This window comes from Pteropus alecto, unplaced genomic scaffold (genome assembly GCF_000325575.1).
Source record: "Pteropus alecto unplaced genomic scaffold, ASM32557v1 scaffold43, whole genome shotgun sequence".
In the NCBI taxonomy this organism is placed as follows: Eukaryota; Metazoa; Chordata; class Mammalia; order Chiroptera; family Pteropodidae; genus Pteropus; species Pteropus alecto.
The window spans coordinates 2,347,648-2,372,507 of record NW_006435764.1 but is presented as its reverse complement, the minus strand read 5'-3'; the positions used below and the strand labels follow the sequence as shown (position 1 = coordinate 2,372,507).

General features: G+C 59.2%; 1 protein-coding gene across 1 annotated transcript in view; it reads right to left on the bottom strand.

The window, feature by feature from the left end:
- SHANK2 (SH3 and multiple ankyrin repeat domains 2) overlaps window positions 1-24,860 on the bottom strand; it is a 408,406-nt gene that overhangs the window by 119,288 nt on the left and 264,258 nt on the right. The window contains exons 18-19 of the mRNA XM_025046286.1: window positions 11,138-11,220; window positions 9,521-9,645 (exon numbers count right to left, since the gene is read on the bottom strand). Of these exons, the coding sequence (XP_024902054.1) occupies window positions 9,521-9,645; window positions 11,138-11,220 (208 nt within the window). The remainder of the gene's footprint in view (window positions 1-9,520; window positions 9,646-11,137; window positions 11,221-24,860) is intronic.

The window sequence follows — 24,860 nt, the reverse complement described above, 5'->3', positions numbered from 1 at the left end:
CACTGTCCTGTGTCTGTGCCACCTCCATCATTTAGCGGGTGCCTGTCATGCTGGCCCCTTATCTCATGGAGCTTTTAGGAACGATTTCCCCGTGGCGGGACCACTGAGGGTGAGCTGGGTTACCCCAGTGGAGGGCGGAGAGGGGGAGAGAGAGAGCACTGTGGGCAAGTGCCCGGGGGGTGGGAGGAGGTGGGGCACATTGGGGAGACCATGGAGAGAGGGCCACGGTCAAGGCCCATGTGTCTCCTCCCAGGCTGGGTCTGTGCCACCTCCCCCACCTGTCCAGTCCAGATAACCAGTTCCTCCCTCTGTCCACAGCCCCAAGTCCCAACAAAGGTCTACGGGCCTCCTTCCCTCAGCCAGCTTTGTCTCTGGAGGGCAGGGATGGCCTCTGCTCCTCTCCATGACACCCGGCCCCACCCACAGAGGACTGAGCACAAAGGAGGTGCACCGAAAAGCTTGTTAAATGAAACGGAAGATTCCGGATAAAGGAAAGTGGAAAATTTGCTGGCGGGTGTTTGGTCTCATGGCACCAAAGCAAGGAGGCCGCTCTCAGAACTGCACAGCATCGGACAGTACCGTGGCCTTCCATGGCTCCTTCCCCACCCCCCTCATTTCAACTCTACTTATTGTTGGCGCACGCACACACCCTAATTCCCAGGACTGACAAACTCCATCAATTAAAAGAGCCTCCAGGACATTTAGCACAAGGCCTTCCTTCAGTTCATTTGCCAACCTAACCGCGTGTGTCATGGAACTCCCCGCAAAAGGGCACTGGAGACAGAGACAAATCAATGCTAACGAGAGCCTGCCGAGCACGCTGGGAGGTGGGCGAGTGGGAGGAAGCGGGGAAGGCGGGGAGGGATGTGGCTCCTTTCAGGGTGAGCACAGGTGCTTCAGAGACACTTGAACCTGAAGCTTCTGGTGTGGGCATCTCAGCTCCCCGTGGCCCCTGCAGACTCTCCCTGTGTGGACTGGGGCTAGGTCTACAGCATCCTTCTGGGCTGAAGAAGACAGTTACGCGATTATGTCTCGATGAGACCTACTCGGGGCTCCTGCTGGACCCAAGCTTTGGAGTCAGCCCAGATTCAGATGCCAGTGGGGCCCTGGCGAACTAACCGATCTCTTAGCTTTATCACCTGCAAAATGGGCACGAAACACCTCGTACTCACGATCGCCCATCACTGAACACATGTTTCGGGGCCTCTGTTATGCAGCAGGCCCTATTTTGAGCACAGAACACACAGTAGGAACCAGATCCGCAAAATCTCCAGCGTGTTGGAGCAGGCACTCTCGTGAGGGGGATGAGCATAAGCCAACCACCTGACATGTGAGACGATTCTGAGGGTGAAGGAAGCATCCAGCATGAGTGCAGAGAGCGGGTGCCTGAAGAGACTTCTCTGAGAAGGTGACGTGAGCCAAGGCCTCAGCAATGCAGTAAAGACAGGCTCAGAGCACAAGTCATCACAGATGCTTCACACCTCTTCACGGAAGAGATTTCTCCACTCAGCAGACATACACACTCACTGGACAGTAAGCTGCTGTGTCCAGGAAGGCCAAAGGCCCAGGACACAGGGACGCGAGGGACAGGGAAGGGGGGAGGAGCGCCGAGGTCTCACACCAGGCTCCATCTCCCAGCTCCCAAGGCCAGCCCTGGAGAGATTCAGCACCACGGAGAGTCCCAGCACCACAGGGGCTTCAGCACCACGGACAGACCCGGAGCCCGAGGAGATTCAGCACCCTGGAGAGGTCCAGCTGCACCCACCCTGCTGGTCCCAGCCGCTGACCTGCCAGCCACACACACAGCTGACATTCCAGGTCCTCTGTGGACCAGCCCCGGGCACCGCGAGCCCCGGTCACCCCGAGCCCTGGTCACCCCGACCACTCACCAAACTCACCTGGAACATTCCCGACCCCACGAGCTTCCCATGAGGCTTCCCTCCCCAGTTCGGCCTGTAGAAATCCCACTGACCCATCAGAGCGTGCGCCAACACCATCTCTTTCACGGAGCCCCTTTTTCTGGTTTATCTGGGGCCCTCGCCATGCTCCGCTCTCTGCTCCCCTCCCGGGCTGTGTGTTCCCCACGGAAATGAGTCTGATTCATGTCCTTTCTCCCCACGGCTCACCCCAGCCCCGTCAGAAATGAACGTATGAAGTTGCACAAGTGACTTGTACAATTGCTACCCATTGTTGAGAGCTCACCCTGCCAGGGACCGTGCTACATGTAGCTTCACATACATTTTTATTTACAATTTAAGAAACTGAGACCAAGAGACGAAAGGATTTTCTCAAGTTCACACAGCTAAGAAGTGGCAGAGCCTGGATTCAAACCCAGATCACACTGCACAGCCTGTGCCCTTGGATGGAGGTTCCTGGCCATCTCTGTCCGACCCCGTGCACTGCCATCTGCCAGTCCCACTGAGGCTCGAGCGCAGCAGACATGGTCCCCTGAAGTGATTCTGAATCTTTTTTTAGCCTAAAATTGAAATCACTGATGCTTCAAATTAGAACCCCAAAATGAACGAGCCAAGACTTCAGATCTGGAAGAGCTAGGCCGCCCGCGTCCACCTTCTCAGCGGGAACACCTGTTCCCAGTCAATGTGGAGGACAAAGCGAACCATTCCGTAGGCTCGGGGCGGGGGGAGGGGTGTGGAGAGGCTGTGGCTATGTGCAGGAAAGGGTGCCAGCCTCCCGGCTTTCTGGGGGCTCCCCCAGAAGAGTAGCCTCTTTAGAGCCTTGGAGAACAAAGACCCCAGGGCTATGAGCCTCGGAGGGCTGGGACTGTGATGCCAGCCATTTGCCTCAAACACTGGCATCATCTGAAGGCAAATGACAAAAGCAGCTGAGCCCCTCCGTGCTGACTTTTATTTGCTACTAAAGAAATGTTTTTCGACCATCACTGAGAATTTGGCTGGAAGCTTTCACCCCGGCAAAGTCTGGGCAGGGGGACAGAGAGGCAGGTCAAGATGGTCCTCCTGGGCTGACCCAGGTGCAGGCAGCCCGGTAGAGGAGCTGGAGTGGGAAGCTGACCGGGGGGTCCAGGCCTTTTCCAAAACCAGCAAAGCGAGAAGCCATAGAGCTTCAGTAAGGAAAGCAGCTCCCCCTCGGAGGGCCCCGGAGAGCCCTCGGCCTGCTTGTCGTTGGTGTGAAACCAGCGAAACTTGATGACCGAAGTATCAGTGTCACTCAAGGCTGAGAACTGTCTGGTCATCTTAGCTTCCGGCTAACAGAGCTGGAATTTGGTCTTTAGCTTAGTTAGTTAAATCCATTAAACATGATATAAATAAGCTATTAACATTTTGGGGGGGGAGGGGGTTGGTAGAGTCCCTAGACCGGCCCTGTGAGCCAGCGGGACACATGAGGAACCCTTTGACGATATTCTGAGAGGCAAGATAAAGAAACGTGAGACTGTGGTGTGGCCGCCAGTCAACTGGACCGAAAGGATGCCGGCACGGCAGAAACCACAGGAGGGCTCTGGCCTCAGCCCTGGGATCTGTCGCCAGAGGACGAAATGAGAATCACGAGTAGAATTTCCAAGATTACCTAAAAGCTAGACTCATGCCAAAACAGAATTGAGCAAGGCGGTGAGTGCCCTGGGAGCAGAGGTTCAAGCCAGGTCCAGAGGCAGCCTGCCAGGGACATTTGGGCTTGGGGGTGGGGCAGGCAGGTGCCTGTATGAGCCGACATCCCTTCCCTGAGAGAGGCATCAGGAAACCCTTCCACTCCTGGATGGGAGTGCCGGGCTGTATGTGCTTGGCACAGGGCGGGTGCGCTCTGTAGCTGCTCCATGCTTGAAATGACAGTGGTTACAATCATCTGACGTTATTATAACTTATTATGACATTATTAGTATTTGTTCAACTGAAGGCCATCGGTTTCCTCTTCTGAGTCAGGCATCATTCACGATGATGCAAAACGAGAGGATGGTCGACCACACACACTGGCGGAGCGCCCACTCTGTGCCCAGCCCGCTGGCCCTCCCTCCGCCGTCCCTTGAATTAAGACCAGCGCTAGCAGCAGCCCGTGTGCCCAGAGCTCAGGTGGTACGTGCTTGGTTCATCTCGGGTGGCTTAATTTTCACGGCCACCCATTTTGCTGACGGGGACGCCGAGACCCAGGAGGCACGTGCCGATTAATGAGATGCATAAGGACAATCAGGGACAACCTGGATTAAATATCCTCCGGGTGATATTTAATTTCGAAGCTGGGGGAGTTTGAAAGTCATGGTTTAGGTGAACACGCGCTGGAGCCTGCGTCCGTTTTCCCAGGCCCGTTCTCGAGTAGCAGCCTAGGAAACATTTTATCAGTTACTCAAATGGCCTCTGGGGACAACACCAGGGCGTCCCACTTACCATCCTCACTTCAGTGCAAACCGAGATTACAAAACAGTTCCGGGCCATCTCTGGGGCAAGTATTTAATACGAGGAAGAAGTAATTAGCGAACTCAAGCATCAGTTTTCAAGGATGAAGGATACCGCTGCCCGTGTTAATTACGAAGGAAAAATCTATTTAGGGAAATTAACACGAAAACGAGATTGGCCACTTCAGGGTGGAAAAAAAAACAATCACAGAACCACGGGAGCCTCCAGCACCGCATCAGGTGGGTGAGCGATGGCCCCAGGACGGTAATCGACGCCCAGGGAGCATTCTGGAAGCAAAGCGCATCACCCTGGCCGTGGAGACAGAGACATCGCTCACCTGAGAGAGACACCTGTCTTCTCAGGAATCGTTTTCTACTTATGAAATTAATACCTGCCAAAAAAATGCAGTCAGTGCTGTCATTCGAGAAAACTCGAGAAACAGAGAAAAGTCTGAAGAAAGAGAAAATAATCCCACACGATCCCATCACCTAGGGGTTAATATTTTCCTTCTTCTGTTTTTTTCCTGCCTATTTTGTGGGGAGGTGGTATAATTTAGATAATGCGTAGATCATGTGATTCTGCCCTTTTCACCTAAAATAAGGTAACCATTTTCCCTTCGCGTTAACAACTTGCAAGCGTAACTTTTAACGCGTTCTTACGAATCCATGACGGATGCGCGCTTGTCCCTTATCCCCTCCCCCACTGCCCCTCCGACATTTGGGCCACCCTGCGATCTCTCCGTGGTTTTCAGCTCACTCCCTTGGGGTGGGGCCCAAGCTGTAACATTCCTGGTTCTGCTTTACGGCTCCTGCCATGTAGCGTCACCTCACGTCTAAGAAGTTTACGCCAATCGATGCCTCCACCCAGCAACTCACGAGTGCTGTCGCTAGTGACGGCTGCAGGAATAATTTTAACAAAGGCGTTTTTCTAATTTGAAAATCAATGTCGGCGCCTCGTTGTTTGTTTTCATTCTTACCCTTTGCCCATTGACACAGCAGACCCGTCAGAGTGTCTCTCACGAACCTCTGAGCTAGGGCTTCGCCGAGTGAGACGGCCCGGGTCGGAGCCCCAGCTTCTCCGCCCACCTGCAGCTCAACCACGGGCGTCGACCTGCCCGGGCCTCCGTCTCCTCATCCGTACAATGGGCGTGCCGACGGATGCCGTTTTGCAGACTTCTCGAGGGTCGGGTGGCGCAGTGCTGTGCCTGGCAGACACACCTTGACTACCGTAAATAAGGACAGGTCGTGTCCGTCTCCCGTTGCCGTCTGCCCTTCCGGTGTTTACCGTTTAGTTGTACAAGGAGTGATTCTTGAGATAAGGGGTGCTTTAGTTTACGAAAGTAATGAGGTTTGCGGAGGGGCGGCCCATGGCGGAGAGTCAGCCCGGGAGATTCGCACGGCGCCCGCTACCGTGCGTTAGCTAGAATGCCAACCACGGGGCTCGAAAGCCAGCAGCATCGGGCCACCAGGCGGCGTCTGGCCTGCACGCCGGAGCCCCGCCGGTGTCGTGAGGCTGATACCCAAGCTGCCGCCTCGGGATTCCGGTCCCAGAGGGGCGGGCCAGCCACCAGGTCTGTTTGTGAGAGGTCTGTGGGTGGCTGATGCCCAGCCACGTTTCACTGGAAGAGGCCGATGTCCCGAAGGACGTCAAAATGACATCCCAACCTCCACGTCTTCCTAACTGCTCGATGCCAAACTGTCATCCATGAGCCATCTGTGTCCTCCTTTTCACACACCGTAAGTGACCTTTCCTGCCCCTCTTGTTGGGTGAGCAGACTTAACCAGGACGGTCTCAAGAAACAGCAGCCATCTCGCCAGTGGACCCCTAACTGTCAGCGTCACCCTGAAGCGGGTTTCCTGCTGGACTCGAGAGGGGCGTGGCCTGCACCCTTCCTTGCCGGCGGAGTCCCGTCCTCACACCTGGTCTGCGTGGAGAGAAAAACTTGCCCTGTTTCCCTGCCTGCTTCTGTCCCTGGCTGTCACTGTCCCCCACGCCTGTCTCTCTGCAAGTCTGGCTCTCTCCTGAACGTGCTCACAGGGCCACTGAGTCGCCACCACCCTGCCCAGTCCTAGAGCTCTCTGGGTGAGCTCCGGTGTCGTCAGCCCTCGGGGGGGTTCTGGCTGATCTGAAAACGGTGAACCCTCGTCATCTGTAGAGCCACCATGCTCAAGTGGCCCCTCCGTGGGGCACCTACTTCTCCTCCACCTCTGAGATGAGTTTCTCATGACAACCCAAGAGGAGCACTAAGACCACCTTTGTCACAAGTCCCAATTCAAAGACGGCCTCTTACGTGAAACTTCAAAGCTACTGCTTGTTTGTGGGCAGGGCGGGGGAGTGGTCAGCAAAGGAAAAATACCAACTGAAAAGGAACTAACTTCTCCCAGACGCCAGGGCAGGAGAGATAAGCTCCAGAAGGTCGGCAGCCAGGAAAAGCACATAGGACAGGAACCGGGCATGATGGGAACCGACGCCAGCCAGGGGACAAGGCCAGGACGTTCTGACGAAGTCCCGGAAGGAGGAACGAAGCTCTGTAGATGCTAAAGATTTCGAAGGGCAGACATGCCCTTAAAAAGTGGCCCCTTGACCCCAAAGTTTAAGCTGCAGAAAGCATTTTTAGAGAGAAAATAAAGCTCTGACACGCTTTGAGCTCCCTTCCAGGAGCAGAGAGAAAAGGAGGCTGGACGGGGGCAGACGGTGGGGACGAGGACCGTTTGCCCACACTTGGGGCGCCCTCCTGCACAGGACCCCGCACTCCGTCCAAAGCTCAGAGGCCCATCAACTCCTGGGATGGCTCCTACTCAACACGAAGACTCGCCTGACACACACGGGTTTGTTTAAAACGATCCCTACGAGGCTGACGCTTTTCCCTAAAAAACATTAAAAAATTGTCCATTGGAAAAAGCATGCGAACCATAAGCTATAAATGGCATTTAACACCTCAGTGTGAAATCTGGAGCGAGGACACAACTCGATGGAGAAGCTCGGTCTTCGTAATCCAGGCACCCGAAGAATTTCTGAGCCCCACAAGGCAGCCTTGGAAGTGAACCAGGAGGAGCCGAGCTCCAAGGGTCCAGCTTCTGCCCCACACTGGTGGGGAGCCTGCAGGAGGCAGCCTTGGAGGGCCTGTGGCCCTCCCTGAGGTCCCGTGTGACATTATAACACCAACAGAGCCTCAACGCATCTCGGGGCCAAGCATTCCTGGAGTCCTGGATTTCAGAGGTTACCCAGAATATAAAACCTATCCCCAAATGGCAAATATATTTGCATATCGGAGGTGAAAAGCAATATCATGGGAGATGCTTTGAAGACAGAAGTGCAGGACCTCAGCGCTCCCAGTCTTCAATCCGACTGGGTGGCGTGCCATCCCCTCCTGGCCCACGCACGCTGGGGACACGCCGGCCAGCCCTGAGCAGTTCTGCTTCCCCGGCAAGGGACGGCCCCACATACTCCCGGCGGCCCCGCGGTTCTTATTGACTCGTTTATCGAGGAGCCCCACCGCGGGGGGCGGGCTGACACCTGCAGCCCTCGCTCGTCGTTCCCGGACCCACACGGCTCCCTCAGCCTGTTGCAGTCGCGTCAGTGGGGCAACACTACTTCACCCTGCCCAGTCTCCTGTGCCAAGCCAATGCACACAAACACACGCACACACACGCACACACACATGCACGCACACGCATACGCACGCACACACGCACGCACACATGCACGCACTCACACACACGCACGCACTCACGCACACGCACACGCACACACATGTACACACGCACACATACACACACACGCACGCACACACACGCACACACACACACGCACACGGGAAGGGGACTTACATCACAACTGCATCCTACAGAAGATGATTCAACCCCATGTCTCTCTCTCTCTCTGCATTTTCATGAGGTTACAAACCACATTAACCCATGAAGCTATGGTGGGCTCCAGTCCCCATCATTCTGGGGCCACGTTCCATAGCTTAGGTGCCCGAGTGCAAACAAGCTCGTTCTTTACCAGCCAAGGCTCTGATTGGCCAGTCGTCAAATAAAGCGGGACCCCCACGACATACCTGGGGTGGGCAAAGTGCCCTGTCCCCTGGACCTGGCTCTCTCCTCCTGGACGCCCATCACGCTCACCGTTTCAAGCCACGAGGAAGACCACAGCTCAGAAAGCACCCTTGGGAGCGTAAGCGCCACGGAGGGAAATGGCTTCAAGTGGCCATCTCGCCATGGCCCAAGTCTCCTCCTCTACAGAACGGACAAGCGTCTGGCCAGCCCAGCTGTGGGGGGACTGGCGCCGGGTCAGTGGGATGCCATGCGTCCATCCCCGCCACCTGCACGTGGGCCTCCGGCACAGGAGAGACAGGGTCCAGGGGCGGCAGCGAGGAACGCTCTGCCAGGACGCGTGAAGGCCGGCGAGGGCCGTTTGAGCTCACCCGGCCTCTTACACGTCATTTTTCCCGGGTACGACACATTCTGAACATTTCCAGAGAGCGGCATGTCGCTTTGCTCGGCAAGGCCGAAAGGGACGCGTCAGCCTGCACGGGGCCGGGCGCCAGGGACGCCTCACGCCCAGCAGCCCCAGGTGAGGCTTGAGCCACGCGGCACCCGCGTCCGCGGCCTTCTTAGAGTGATGGCAAGTCGCCCTCCTTCACCTACCAGCGAAGGCTGATTTCCGAAGGCCCTGAATTTTCAAAGGTCCCTCCGGTGCCATCAACTGCAGCCGCCCCTCTTGCCCAGGCACCTCGGCCTTTGAAGGGTGCTCCCATCGACAGGCCAGTTAGGTCGGCGGGCTCCTAGCCCCTGCGTTCCAGACCGCGTGCGAGCCAGAGCCACGACCCCGTGCCCTGCGTCCCACGCGGCACAGCGAGACCGGCCGCAGCCGCGTGGCGACCACCCTTCTCTTCTTCCACCTCGAGACCCACGGCCGAGGTCCACGTCCCTCTCCACTCCTCAGAGAGCTACAGCCACGGCCTCCGAGACAACCCAACACACACGTCTGCAGGGAACGGCGTCCACAGCAGGCGGAGAGAACCAAGCACGCGTCCGCGCAAGCTCCGCGGGCAGCCCCGGCCCGGCCCGCCGGCCATGCGGCCCAGACCGCGGACCCCAACTGTCGGAGAGTCGGCGCTCTCCCGCAGCAGGAAGGTGCAGACCCTGGGTCCCTACCTCGATCAGGAAGTCGCCCGTCCTCAGTCCGGCTTGCCAGGCCACCCCGCCTTCATCCACGGACTCCAGGTACTGCAGGGCTGGGAACGCGGGCGTCGGCGTGAACTCCTCGATGGGCGTGTCCGCTGGAAGGCAAGGACGCCTCGTTAGGAGCCCGGGGACCCCGGGAGGGGACCTGCGGGGCTCCCGCTGGCAGCGGGCGGGCCTGACACCCGCACCCCAGGTCAGCGCCACCCCAAGCGACGAAGCCCACTGCGTCCGGCGGCCTCCGCGCTGCCACACGGGGCACCGTGGCCTGCTGTGCGTGTCTGTATGTACACGCCTGTCATTTTCTTTAAAAGCATCAGTGACTAAACACTTTCGGTTCTAAAAATGGAAAAAGTTCCCCCAGAACCACACGGAGCTAGAGAAACACCACGCTGAGCCACTTGCCAAGTCTGCATCTACGCAGGCCCACGACCACGGGGATTCGGTCTGGAGCACGGACAGAACGCAGCGCTGACCCCGTGGGTGGCTGCAGATTTGGGACCCGCTTGTGAATTGTGTGTGCGGGGAGCCCGGCTCTCGGTGGCCACTCTGCAGCCAGCGTCCCCGGGAGGGCTGGGCCCCCTCCCCCTGGCTCCTCAGCACGGCGAGCCGGGCTTCCGGGCCCCACACAGCTGCCGAGTGAAACTCTAGGGCAAGGGGTGGACTTTCCTGGGTGTCGTGAGAGGCCGCGGTGGGAGTGGGGTCGGGGGTGGAGATGGCCTTGGCGGGGGAGGGGACAGCGTCACACACAGTCAGGGACACACGCCCGGGGACACGGTCGTCTTTTCTCTCTCTCTCCGGACAGGCTGCTGTGGGGCAGCCCGAGCCTCGGGCAGGTGGGCTGCCACCCCCCGCACGGGCGCCCGGCCCCCCGCGTAGCACAGAGGCAACGAGATGTAACTTCCACATGGCTTACCCACACACCCGGTGGACAGATGTCCCTTCTCGTGGGGGAGGCGATGCCATTTTGTTTTCTTTGGAGGGGAAGGCCCCCAAGTTCTGGGCTGGTGGTGGGTGCAGTGTGTGGGATGCACCCCCGACCCCCCACCAGAGGCCACATGACGTGGGTGCTGCTGGCTCGGGCCACGGCAGGAGGGACCATCTTGCCATGTTTCCTTTGCAAAGTCACCTTAGAGGCAGACGCACGGCTGCCTGCTGCACTTGGAGCAGAAGCCTGCGCCCAGGACAGGGCGGGTTCCAGCCCCCGGAACTCAGGACTGGGCCATTGTGGGTGCCCGAGAGCGGGGGCTCTGAGGGCAGGCACGGTGGGGCCGAACCAAGCCACGGAGCAGATTAGACCCCTGGTTAAAAGAGGGTCGGGGGAGGGAGAGAGAGCGCTCACTCAGAGCGACATTGTGTATAGAAAATTGAAAATATTCCTAAAGGAAGCCCCAGTGTTTTCTGAGTAAGGCAGCATGCAAAGAACACGGTTGTCTAGCAACCAAGTGCCCCCAGGAAAAGGGCTGCTGCCGGAGCTGGGGAGCGTCTTCCACACAGGCGTGCACACACACACACACACACACACGCGCACACACACACACACGCGCACACACATGTGCGTGCGGCCGGGCCGGGGGCGGCGGCTCTTACCTTTCGCCCCCCGCAGGACAAACCCGAAGCCCTCATGGTCGTTCTTCTGCAGGACCACCGTCTTCTCCTCGATGATGCAGTCACTGCAGAGAGAGTTCCGGGGACAGCGACCATTATTGTGACCCGTCATCATCACCGCGGCGGCTCCTCCGGGGACGCTCATCATCATACCAGTTAATCCCCCGGCTGGCGGGCTCCGGGCAGCGAGGAGGCAGCTGAGCAGCGCAGGGGCAGGGTGCAGGAGGAGCGAGGCGGCGGGGGGGGGCAGGCTGACGGGATGGGCGGGCACGGCACAACGGGGCTCGGAGGGGGGCAGGCAGAGGCAGAGCGGGAGCCAGCTGGGGGAAGGAGTCACACATGGTGGGGAGGCCGGGCGGTGGCTGGGCTGGGCTGGGCGGCGGGCTCCAGGCACGGGGAAGCAGGGCACGCGGGCGGCCGCGGGAAGGAGCGGGCTGCGCCGGGCGGCTGGGCCGGGTGCGCCTTCCAGGAGGAATGAGATCGGCCCGGGGGGAAATGAGGCAGCAGTTTTTTTGTGTGTGTTCGTGGTTTCCTTCTTCTTCTTCTTCTTCTTCTCGAAGGGGTTTTATAAAGACCGAACGCTGTCTGCTCCCTGCATGAGCCGGCACCGGGGGACGTGGGGACCCCTCCCTCTCCGTCCGAGGGAACGTGGTGCCCCCACAGTCAGCCGCGTCACCCCGCGCACAGGAGCCGCAGGCTGGTGGAGGGGGCGGCCGGGAGCGTGCGGGCGCGGGGCGGGGGGGAGGGGGCGGTTCTAGCAGGAGGCAGGTCACTCGGTGACACCCCAGCCGCTGGCCACGCGGCCTCCTTCCGGGGATGGTGAGTCGTGGGGACGGGCTTCCCCCCTCGAGAGACGATCTAAAGCCACATTGCCTGCCTCTTGGCACAGGCTTTTTTTTTTTTTAAAAGGAAAGAAACGCAAAGGTCCAACTTCGCATCGGCTGCCAGAGCCTGCTGTCATTTACAGGAAGGGCGCCTCGCCACATGGTGTCCACCCCCAGTGGCACCGGGGATGCAGGACAGGGGTGGGCTCCCCAGCAGGCCTGCCGTAAGAGCTTGGCTGAACTGTGGCCATCCTCAACTTTGGGGGGCTGTGTCCCCTAGGATTCTCCTGCTGCCCCGGAACCAGTCAGGAGCTGGAGCTGGAGGCCAGTGGAGGGGGGAGGGCGGAGGCACTGTGCACAGGCTTTCTCCAGGACCCTAAGGGGCTGGCGTGGGGGGCCTGGGCGCAAGCGGAAGGGACCCTGCCTGGAGGGGCCCCCATGGCAGGGCTGCGTGTGCCCCGAGGAGCCCAGAGGGCTGTCTCGGAGGGAGAGGCCCGGGGTGCAGAGGGCTAGCAGCAGAAGCAACGTGCTCACGGGCTCCAAGGCCCCACGACTGAAGGTCGGCTTCGCCCAGCACTGGATCTGCCGCCTGTAGGGAGCGCACGGCCCCGGCGTTCAGTCACCTGGGAGCAGCAGGGCCAAGCCAGATTGGGGACCCCAGCGGGAGGAGGGGCAGGGCGCTTGGACAAGGTGGTGGGGAGCTTCCCGCTGGATAGGTGAGGCCGGGGACACAGCTGGAGCACGCCACGTGTCCCGAATCTCTCTCAAGCCCCCTGCATCAGGTGGCTGTGCAGAGGAGCTCGTCAGGGTTGCCCTGCCCTCCAGCATGGCGGGGACACACGCCCTGACATCTGGCAGACCGTGCAGTCCAGGGGGACTGGCGCGGGGCCGTCTGACGACTCGGGAGCGGGGTTCAGTCCCTGGGCACTTGCTCTGCCTCCAGCTCTGGGCACAGCAAGGAGCCCCAGCTCGGGGAGCTCAGCCATGCCCGGAGCCCTTGGCTCAGCCCCTCACAGCCCAATAGACGAGGTCAGGCATCCAGGGCCCAGGGGGCCTGCGGGCAGGGTCACAGCTGGCCCGCCCCATGTTCGGTGAGTGATGGGCTCTCTGCACCTCAGTTTCCCTTCTCATTACAAAGCAGTGAGGTGATAAAAGCCCCAGGCCTCCCGAGGTCCTGGCAAGGTCCGACAGGCTGACACTCAGGATGGCGCGGTGGATGGGGGAGCCCCAGGGCGCCATCCCCTTAACCATCACCAGAAACCGCGGCAGCCTGGCGGTTAGCCAGACCGGAACCACAGGGGTGGGCAGGGGAAGGGCCCGGGAGGGGCAGGGCCTGGGAGGGGCAGGGCTCTCCACCTTTCTGTCTCCACGGCCTCCCAACCAGAGTGCAGACGGGAGCTGCCCTCCGAACAGCACCCTCTGAACCTCGACAGGGCGGGGGTGCGCCCTGGCCCCACGGCTTGCTCAGCGCCCGGCAGGACCAAACCCCACGACCCGCCCCTATGCCCCCTCCAGCGCAAGGCTCTCTGAGGGCCCGGCCAGCGACCCACAGCCCTTCGCTCCCACACTTCTCTGGGCATGAGCAGCCCCCAAAACCCCGGAGACGTGAAGCCTGCTGGGCAGGGCCTGAGCCTGTTCTCCCTGGGGACACACGTGGCCACCCCCCCCAGTCCCCGCCTCTGCTGGCGCCTAGGTGCACCTGTCCTGTGCCCTGGCATGCGGGCCCTGTGGGGGCCAAGTCCGCCTGCAGGACTGAAAGCTGCCCGACACGCCTCGGGCACCGCGTGCCACACAGACGACCCGCACGTGTCCTGCCAGCTGGCCCCCCACTGCTTGCTAGGGACAGTGCAGCTGGCCTGGCACTCGTTGGCTCTCACCATGCTGACCGACAGGGGCGGGGCCTTCTGCCCTGGCGGGTGAGGGACAGCGTTGGCATCATACAGAGCTCGGCTCAAATCCCACCTCCGCTCAGATCCCAAGGTCACACTGACCTTCGGAGCCTCGTGGCCCCACTCTGCAAAATGGGAATAATAGCAAGCACGCCCTGCGGCCTCAGGAGGGGTGGATGAACGACGACCGCCAGCCCAGGACGCGGCTGCTGGCCTGAGCCGGTCAGTGTCCGCAAGCGCCCACTGCCACCCGGAAGGACGCATCCTGGGCTAAGGACAGGGCCGCTCCTGAGCCCGGCTCAATCTTCAACTGCTCCCAGCCTGTCGAAGAAATTCCTGGCTCACGCTCATGCCTGTCACGGTCCTGCCCCTGACCGCGTCCCGTGGCTGCGTACGCGCCACAGTGCCCAGCCCCTGCCATGGGGGCCCCGCCGCTCCCTTGCTGCGTCGCCCAGACCCGCACGGCCCGGCGCCCACCATCACACCCCGTCTCAGCCCAACTCACAGCAGACCTGGTTTGAAGCCCAGCTCGGCCGTTCGCTGGCTTTGCTTCTCAGAGCCTCGGTTTCCCCACCCGCATCGTACATTATTACACCTGCCTCGTAGGGGCTTTGAGGAGCGAATGGAACAAGACCCCCAAATACCCGCGTGAGGGCAGGGCCCCCAACACAGGGAACTGCCCTCGTTAGCATCCACACGTACCCTCAGCGCCGCACCCCGGAGACGTGGGGTGCTGAGAGGCAGTGCCTGCACCTCACGCATCACCCCAGGCACCACAGGACCCAGTATAGGGCCACACACCCCACGAGGTTTGTGGGGTGGGGCTAAATGTGCACGGACACAGCCGGGAGTCGGGCAGGGAGAGCGGGGGCCAGGGAGGCGGCTGAAGGAACACCGCAGGAGGGTTTCGAGTGGAGCGGGCTCCGGGGCACCCCCGATTCCCGGCCGTAGCCAGAGGCAGGAGCAGCTCACACTGCCGAGCGCCGGCCACACGCAGCCGGCTTGGCCCAGGAGGCCCGAGGCGAGAGTGAAGGGCCCAGAGACTCAGTCTCAGAGCAACGGGGATGCGGATGGAGGGCCGGCCCCTCAAAACGGGAGCTTGCGTCCAGTTTTGTCCACACAGCAGGACCATGAGGCCTCCTCTCGCCACGCCCCTGCCCCATGGAACAGACTGGGATCCCCGCACCTGGGCCTCAGGTAGGCCCTTCCAGGAGATTACACACTCTCGGGGGCGCCTTCTGCCGGTTTACGAATCTAAACACTCTTAGGACGACGGCCATGGCCAGAGGCTGTGCCACTGAGACGCGGCTTCCACACGGAGCCCCAACAACCAGAGGCTGCCCTGACCTCCGCCCCGGCCAGCCCGGCCCACACCGCAGGGGGCTTGGCCTCGGCACTTGCACGGTCCCCACGTTGGGCCTGGTCGGCCTGGGGAAGGTAGGCTGGCTGGCCCCTGGGGACGGGGCACAGGGAAACACATGGCCCCCCGCAGGAGTCCACCACACCCCGCTTCGGCCTTCGCTCGGCTGCCTGGGGCCACAGGCCACGGACCACATCGCAGCCTGGCCTTCCCAATGAGTCTCCACCGAGTCTCTGAAATGCCCCAAACGCGGCCTTCTGATTTACCCGGCTCCTCGCTCACCAGGCCTCTGCAGCACCCCGCCGCCCTGTGTGCCCCACTCCCCTGTCTGCCATGCCCCCCGACACTGGCTAACTCGCAGGCCCTCCGATGGGAGGAAGCCGTCCCCCCAAACCCTCCTGACTAGGGGGATCATCGCACGTTCCCTCCACGAGGCCCCTTCTCCCCTGCTAAGCCGGTAACCGTGGGCTCCCCAGGAGCAAACATGCACCCCCGTCCTTTCTGACTCTCCCTACGTGACACAGTGTCTGCTCTTGGTGACTCTTTCTACCTGCGTTTGTCGATTAAACAACAAACAATGTGATCCTGCTGTACTTTCTTCAAATGTGTATTCTGAACAGGGCAGGGGACACTTTACTGCCCCCAAAATGTAGTGGACACCGTGGAAGGCAGAGGAGTGGGCGTCCAGTCCCCCAGGTATGGCCGTGCGGACTGTGCACGGTGTGACCGCGGCCGTCACAGAGCCCTGATTTTATGATGGCGATTCTGGCACAGATGGTCGGAACACACCTTGAAGAGGGAGCGGGCACCTTATTCTAGTTCATACAAAGATGGACTACAAGCCATAGGCTGGCCGGAAAAGTCAGGTCCCCACTGCACCGGCCAGCCCGAAGACATTCCTGGCAGGCGGCCAGGCGTCGGGTGGCTCTGAACTGTGGCCCAAGGTCCACCTCTCCCAGCAGGGCCCCACGATGGGCCTGCAGGAAGCCTGCACTTCACTTGGTCCAGGAGGAAGCAGGTGCCAGCGAGGACAGCTGGCGTTTAGGATTTGTCAGTCATCGAACAAGCTCTCTTGGCAGTGAGGCCAGGTCCTGGAGGAGGTGTAAACACCGAGCCAAGGAAGCCCGGCCTGGAGTGGCCGAGATGTGTGGGAGTGCGGGGCCCTGGGGTGGCTCTGCCCGCCCCACCCTGCCCTGCACAGATGGGAAGGGCCATCGTGGGCATTTAAATCCTGAATGCAGGACCGCTGGGCAGACCAGCTCGCTTTGCCTGGCGCTGCCGGGATCCTGGGGCTGGCCTTTGGTCTGGGACTGGAGTTCAGAAGTGACCAAAACACCACGTTAATTAGCGAACTGCTGCAGCCATCACTTAAAACCGAGTGTCAGGTGAAGGACTGGGTCCCTGGCGCTGTGGAGGTGGCGGGTGTCGCGGGTTGAATGGTGGCCCCCCACACTTGCCTTCACCTGTCCCCCATATCCAGAACGTGACACGGAAGCAGAGTCTTTGCAAAAGTGATTAGTTAAGGATCTCAAGATGAGTTCAAGTTGGATTGTGTGAGCGCCGTAGAAGCAACATCCGGTCCCTGTTAAAGAGAGGGACATTGAGACACAGAGGCAGAGGAGAGGCCACGGGAAGGTGGAGGCACAGACTGGAGAGATGCAGCCACGAGCCGAGGACCGCTGGCAATGCCGCAAGCTGGGCGAGCTGAGGAAGGGCCCTGCCCTGTGGCCTCCGGAGGGAGCAGGGCCCTGGCGACACTGTGATCTCAGACTTCCGGCCTCCAGAGCTGGGAGGTGCTTGAAGTCACCCAGTCTGCAGCCATTTGTTACAGCGGCCTCAGGACACGCAAACACCAGGCGAATGGCAAGGCAAGTATGGGTCCAGCGGTCACACGCAAGTGCGGTGCAGGGTGCCATGAGGAGGGGGATGAAGGGAAAGTGACTCAGCCAGGGGCCCGGGACGACGCGGTCCCATGGCAGGAGCTGGACGGCAGACGAGGTGCGGACACGGGGAAGATGCTATGCCCGAGGTCAGCAGGAGGGGCGCGCAGACACCGGACGCAGTGCCCGGGCTCGGACCAGCGGGCTCTGCCCCGGTGTGCGGGGGGTTGCGGGGCGACCGCAGTAATCCAGCCGTGCGAGCCCCCGCTGGCTCCCAAACCCAAGTCGAACTACGACATGGGATCGGTCTCCGTTGAGTTGTCTGCGAAATCCATGAGCTCGACCTCATTACCCGTTAAGTCCCGTGTCCGTAAACACACCACGGCATGTGGCACCCACTTGGCAAGTCGGACTTCCTCACTTTGAAAGGGTCTGTGGATGACGGTGAAGAAATCACGGGAGCCTCTGGGGGCATCGCTCCGACGAGTTTCTCGCAGGCCGACGGGTCAAAGGTGGAATGCTCAGAATCGTCTGGCACTTTTTTTGGCGATAAGGTTTAGGGACTGTGGCCTGTGGGTGTGTCGAACACGTCTGTTTGGATCTGGGCCGGTGCCGCTGGAGCTCGGGCACATGGTCCCCAGATGTGGGGGTGCTGGTGTCTGGGGGGACCCTGGGTATTCGTTGCCCCAGAAACCTCATTCCTGGAGCCGTTGTGGAAGCATCCCGCCTCCTCGAGGGCAGAGGAACGGAAGCCAGAGATGAGCCGCATCTAAATCACTCCTCATGTGGCATTTTGGTGACAGCACCTGATGGAGGCAGGAGCTGGGACACTGTTAGAAAGAGGGAGCTCAGGGACCAGCAGTGGCAGTGGCTGTCCTGGTCAGGAAGGAGGCGGCTAAACGGAGAGCCCATTGGCTCTTCTGGGGGGAGCGGGAGCTCAACAGGTGTCTCAGCTGGGCAGAGACGGCAGGCGAGGGCAGGTGGCTCTGCTCCCCGCGGCAGCGCTGGCTTCCGAGTGGCACAGAGGGCCACTCCACGGGCAGCAGGGCCAGGGCCAGCCTTGTCCTTGGGAAGGCCTGCCAGCCGAGAGTGAGCAGGAGGCTTCCCCGAGTCATCTGTCACTCACTGCTGCTGTCACCTCCCCGCCCTTGGCCACACACGCTGCTACTCTCCGCTTCCTGCTTCTCGGTCAGGTTAGCAGTTGGTGTCGCCCTACAGCCCGCTGCCCGGCTCCCCGCCCTTGGCCACACACGCTGCTACTCTCCGCATCCTGCTTCCTGCTTCTCGGTCAGGTTAGCAGTTGGTGCCGCCCTACAGCCCGCTGCCCGGTACGAGGAGGGGGCTGCCATAATTCCCCGGGGAAAGGCGGCCCTTCCCCTTGGGGCCATCTTGGTGTTCCGAGAGACATCTGTGCAAAGCTGCTCGTGTCACGTGGGGGAGATGACGAACGTGGGCGATTCATTCACAAACGACGCTGCTCCTGGCTCCTGGGAGCCCACCTCCCACACGGGCAGGGGGCGGCGTCATTTCGCGCTGCATCGGTGAGGACGCCGGGCTCTGTCCCCATGGCGCCCACACGCCCACTCCGCGGAGAGGCAGGCTCAAGGAGCCGCTTCTCAGAGCAGCGGTTACGACAACGCCCAGCCCGCGTTCATCACACCCGTCTCCCCCCACCCGATCGGCAACGCAAGGCCTAATGGAAGCCATAATGTGCAAAGACTCGACTGAAATTACGTTGTCTCGTTATTTTGTACTCAAGTACCCCAAAGCGTTTCCTAAACACCAAGGACGGATGGTAGGGAAGACAAAGACGCAGCTCGAACATGCTCGGGATGAGGATGTGAGGTGATGGCTGCTCCCTGCGGAGGTGAACGGCCACGTCGGAACTGAAAGGCTGCGTGGGGGTCCCGGCCTCACCAAACCAGCTCTGCGACCTCGGCGTCCCCATCCTCGCCCGCAAAGCACCGGCTTTTTGTAATAAAAAGTGTATTATTTCTACTATAAAATTTAATTTGTTATATATCTAGTACCTTCTACATATACTCCAATGGCTTCCCATCAGAACTGGATATAAAAGTCCAAATTCCCCACCATGGCTAAGACCCTTCGTGATCTGACCCAGGCCCCGTCTCCTCCTAAATCTCCCTGTTCCAGCCACGCTGCTGTCTTCTCTCCTCCAACAGGCCAACCTCATGTCTGCCTCGGCGCCTGCGCACCGCCTGTGCACCGCCTGTGTGAATCGTGATTTGTGCGTTTACTGTCTGACATGCGTGTGCTCCCAGGGCAGGGCTGGTCTAGACAGAGGCCCACTTCTCAGCCCTGGCGCTCGCAAGACCTGGCAGTGGGACCCTGGACAGGACCCTCAGCCGCCTGGCCTGGGTTTTCCCGACCACAAAGACCAGAACATCCAGTCGGCGCCTAATTGATGCATATGCACCCGACGAATGAATCCTAAGCTGGGACCTGAGTAAGGTCAGTGACACACATGGCGGAACCCGCTGACTTGGGCTGCCTTGGATGGAGGGGTTTCCCGGGACCAGGGCTTTCGGTCTTAAGACCAGGCTGCTCCTGGGAAAATTGGGGAGACCTGGGGGCCCTCGCATGCCACCGCCTGCAGGAGGGAGCACGGCGCCCACAGAGCTCCTTGAACCAACCTCCCACACTGCTTCCGTCTGTGACCCTTGCAGCCCCGATGCCTGCGGAGTCACTTTAGTGGCGAGTCCATGAAGCCGGTGGGGAAGCATTTGTTCAGGGGCACACGGCTTGGCCAGCGACAGGGCCGACGTGGAGACCTTGCCCTTGGCCCTGAACTGAAGGTTCTTTAAAAGAAAACAAAAAAAATCCGGGGATCCGCACAACTACCCAGCGTCTCTCTGGGGGTACAGGAAGGGGCAGCTTGTGCCTTTCTTTCCTTCAGGAAATAAAATGACAGGCCAGGCCTGCCCCGTCTGCTGGTCTCAAAACCGGCCCCAAAAGTCTACGCCCAGTGGGCCAGTTCCCGAGTCCTTCTGGGGGGAAGTGGACATCACCCACAGCTATAAAACCAGAAGCCATCTCCTTTCATGGGAATCGGACTGAATGTGGGTGTCACCAACACCCCAAGCTTTGGAGAGGAGGCCGAGTCTGGGCCGGGTGAGGGGCTGGAGGGCTCACCCTGGACCTGCAGTTCTCCGCCAAGCCCACCTGCCCAACCGGCTTAGACTCCTGAGGTGGGAGGTCATGTGAAACCCAGGCCAGGCCCCAGCAGAAGGGAAGGGCCCGGCCACTGTCCCTGTCCACCCCTATGCCACTGCCTCCCTCTGCAGAATATCTTGTTTCTCTTCCAAGTGCTGAAGCTTAGCTAAGAAGCTACGGCACAAAGAGACAGTTCGAATGGTCAGGCAGAGCGTGAAGGAGACGTGTTTTCACGGGGGGCACCTGGACGAGCCCTTTGAAAGGGGCTCTGTCAAGCTTCTCACCCAGGGGTTGTCAGACTTTCTGTAAATGACCAGAGAGCACACAGTTCAGGCTTTGTGGGCTGTACAGTCCCCATTGCAACTCCTCACTGAGCTGGCTGTGACTCAAAGGCAGTCATGGCACTCTGTAGATGAATGGGTATGGCTGTGTTCCAATAAAACTTTATTTATAAAGACAGGAAGTGGGCCAGATTTGGCCTGTGGCCCAAAGTTTCTAAAGACATGCTCTAAAGACACTTGAATTGACACGAGTAGTAACGTATATGAGTGCCTCAAAATCAACCACACGTAGGTACGTAAACTGAAAGCTAAGAAAAGTCTTACACTCCCCACTCAAGTCACGCATTACTGTATACAGGTGCTTGGCTTGACATGACATCTGAGACACAAGGAAAACACATTTTACAAGTGGGGTCATCAGTGGGATGCCCTCGAAAGGTCCAGAGGATCATGCCGATGATCTTTTCTGAAAGACAAAGCTTCCCCGCTCCCCTGCCCCTCCCCTGTGACTGTGTCCAGGTTTTCATGCTGGGTTGGCTCAAGCTATAGATGGATCTGAATTCTGGCTTAATTAGTAATAAGAGTAAATATTATAATTATGCTCAGTCTGTGAGCACTTTGGGTGTGCCGGCCACAGTCCTAAGTGCTTTGCTTGTTCAATTAACTGATTCCTCGTGATGTCCACAGAGGCAGATGCTGTCGTGACTCCCACTTATGGAGGCAAAAACCGAGGCTCAGAGGGGTCGGGTGATTTGCACAAGGGCACACAGCTGCAGGCAGAGCCAGGCTGTCTGGGGCTGGAAGCTCCATCCTAGGACCTGTCGGTTGCTGGCTGGGTGGGGAGCAGTCCCTAGGTGCTCCCAGCCCACCCCGCCTCCTCTACCCGACAGTGACCAAGAGTGAAGGACCCATGGGAGGGGGCATGTGGGCTCTGCCAGCACACCTGGAGAAGGAATCGTCGACTTCCTGCCCACATCTGAGATGCCCAGGGCGTACCCCGGACGCACCCAGGGGATTCTGCTGGTGGATCCTGCCCCGCATCAGACAGCTGGAACTGGAGGAGGTGGACCAGTTAACGCCGGGAGGGAAGGACACAGTGGGCCGAGCAGAGTCACAAGCAGAGAGAGGTCTGCACCTAGTGACTGGCACAGGCGCATCACGTGACTGTGCACTGCTGAGATGCGAGGCTGGCTGTGTGTGCCGTGCTTTGTGATTCTGCATTTTCATTACCAGGCCGCCGGCGAAGGAGAAGGCCCCCCAGGCACAGATGGCAGAGGTGTGCTGCCCTTGAGCCCGCACCCTTACCTCTACCTGGAGCAGGCTCTCTGTGCATGCCGTCTCTACATACTGAGCTCCTATTCATTCTCCAAAGCCCACTTTCAACAGCCACTGCTTCCGGGAGGCCTTTCTTGCTGCTCCTCACGAGACTGTGTGTGCTTAGAGGCATGGCACGGAGCCCTGTGCCTCCTACGTACCCAGCTCCTGGCCCTTCCCTGGGCAGCCTCCCACTACAGAGGCTGCAGAAGTCGGATATTTGCTTTCCCAGCCTCCCTTGCAGCTATGGGTGGTCACAGGACATGGTTTTGGCCAATGAGGCCCAAGGGTAGGTCTCCCGGGGCCCTCTGGGAGAGATTTTACTCAAGAAAGAGATTTAGGAGTGCTTCTTGGCTCTCTTTCTTCCTCTATATTCCTGTATAGGATTTGCTCTGATGATGTGATACTTGGAGCTGTGGCCACCATCTTGTGCTCATGAGGGAAATGCCAAGAAGCTTGCAGAGATGCCACTGACCCGTGGAGCAAACGCTGGAGGTGGCCTTCTCTGGGCTTGCCATCGTGGTCTCAGCCACCATGAATGGGGTTTTTATTATTTGCGGCCAAAAGCTTCCTAATGGACATTTGTAGGCTGGAGTGGGGAGGGTGGGCAGGTTGATCATGAACTAGAAGATATGGGGAAATGACCAGAAGTTGGGATGGTTAGACTTTCTGATAAATCGAGCTGCTTCCAAGTGACGTCTGGGCTGGGAGAGGTTCATCCACACCTGTGTTCTCCTGACGACTCATTGGCAGTGAGGACCCAGAAGCCCTGGTGACACAGGTCTGAGGTCCTGTGCAACCTTCAATTTCACAAGGAAGATTTGATTACAGCCCCTCGTCTCAAACTGACCCAGTTCAGAAAGTCATTTTCTCGGTCTTAGCCAAGGCTAATTTCCTACTAACCATGACACAGGCTCCTGACACGGCCGGACTAATCCGGAGTATACTGGCCATAACCAGTATGTCATTGCGCAGTTGGGGACACAGACACACCAGAGCTGAGGAATGTCTCAAAAGCCAGCTGAAGTACAGAATGATAGATTTTAGACACAGATGGTGTGAATGTCGAGAACCAATATATCTGCCAAGAAGGACTCTGTGTGGTTAACTGGCCCAAATTCATAACCGGAGCCCAGCGGCCACCGCTGAGAGAGGCCTGCCTCTCGCACTCTGTTTTGGGGAAAAGCCACAGATGGAGCTGTCAGCCTCCTGCACTGGGCTCCTGTCATCTGAGTCAGACCTTTTAAGGGAGTTCTTGGAACTGTCTTTCGACCAATGAGCTGAGACCCGCCCAGTCCAATCGGAACTGTGCAGCCATGTCCTCATTTGCATCTACATTGACCAATCAGAACGGCTCCATAATGCCCACAGAACGCGCAGTTCCGACCAATCGGGATGGTGCTATCTGGACCAATCAGAAGCCTGCAGTTTGAATTCCTCATCTGCATGAGGAACCTGGGCGGGCCCTTTCTCTCCAACAGGCGGCTGAGCACACTCGCCGTTCCCGCTAGAGGCTGCATTTCCGAGTTTGCAAAATGTTCACCTGAATAAAATATCTCCTCTTCCCGCACCTCGCACCGGGAACTGTTCTTTACAACAGGGACTTGGAGATGGTGCGGGCCAGCACCACCTGATGCACCTGCTGCCTTCGTGGCTAGGCTCGCCCACAGCTGTGGCTTCTGCTCCGGAAAAGAGGCACAGATGTCAAGTCTTCCCGGTTCGTCGTATCTAGCTGAGTGGTGCACTTTCTTCTCTTGAACCAGAGCGGTGCTGAGCTTCCTCTCATCTCCAAGTATCCCGGGACACTGAGGTGGGTGCCTCCCACCTGACAGACATACACAACTGTGGAAGGTCACCGGCTTAAACCGAGCCCCCTGGCACAGACAGGTCTCCGGAAGTCAGGCTCCTTCTGAGCTGGGGAGATGCTCACATCCTCTCACGCTGCCCCCCGAGGGGAGGCACCCTGACTGGTCCCCTCTAAGCCAGGCCGTTGTTTGCACTCACTGCTCTCCAGCTCCGGCTGTCTGCGAGTTTCATCCTAAGGAAGACAACGTCTTACGACTGAAGCTCTTGTCCCCCTGCCACATGTCCCTTCTCTGTGCGGGAGGACCCACCCCGTCGGCTCCCTTCCACGTCTCCGCTTGAGTTATCACCGCCGTTTCCCACGGCCGGCTGTCTGCGAGTTTCATCCTAAGGAAGACAATGTCTTACGACTAAAGCTCTTGTCCCCTGCCACGTGTCCCTTCTCCGTGCGGGAGGACCCACCCCGTCGGCTCCCTTCCACATCTCCGCTTGTGTTATCACCGCCGTTTCCCATAGTATCTGGAAGACAGAGCTGGCAGTGCGGCATGCTGGCTAAGCCTCCAGACACGCGAGTCAGCCCGGTCGCCAGGTTGTAGGTGGTCTGAATTTGCAGGGGGCGAAGCCCTAGACCGTGGCCTTCCTTAACTGCCCCCCATTCTTCAAGATTTTCTAATTCTCATCTGATTCTCCCCATTATTCTTTGTTAAAGCCACAGTCCCAGTGCATGGCCGCCTGTTCCAGGACATCCGTCTCGCCCCGCCCTGGGCTGAAGCCTAATGATGATTTGCTTGTTTCTAGCGCGCCCGAACAGAGACACATTTGTCTAACTGCAGTCTGTGTGGCTCCGAGCGCTGTCGCCTGTCTGCAAGGCCCATCCGCACCTATGTTTACCTTCCTTCCTCCATCCTTCCTTCCTGTTTTCAGAAAGACGTCTTATCTTTAGAAAGAAAACCAGCCTGACTTCCAGTCTGCGTGTATCCCCCTCCTACCCGCGAACTCCAAAGTCCAGAGTGCTCGCTCTCATTCATCAGAGGACCTTAGAGTGTCTGAGGTTATCAAAATAAATGTCAGCTAAAGCACACTCACTGGAACATCCCTCCTTTTCTTCCTCTCCTTCCTTCCTTCCTTCCTTCCTTCCTTCCTTCCTTCCTTCCTTCCTTCCTTCCTTCCTTCCTTCCTC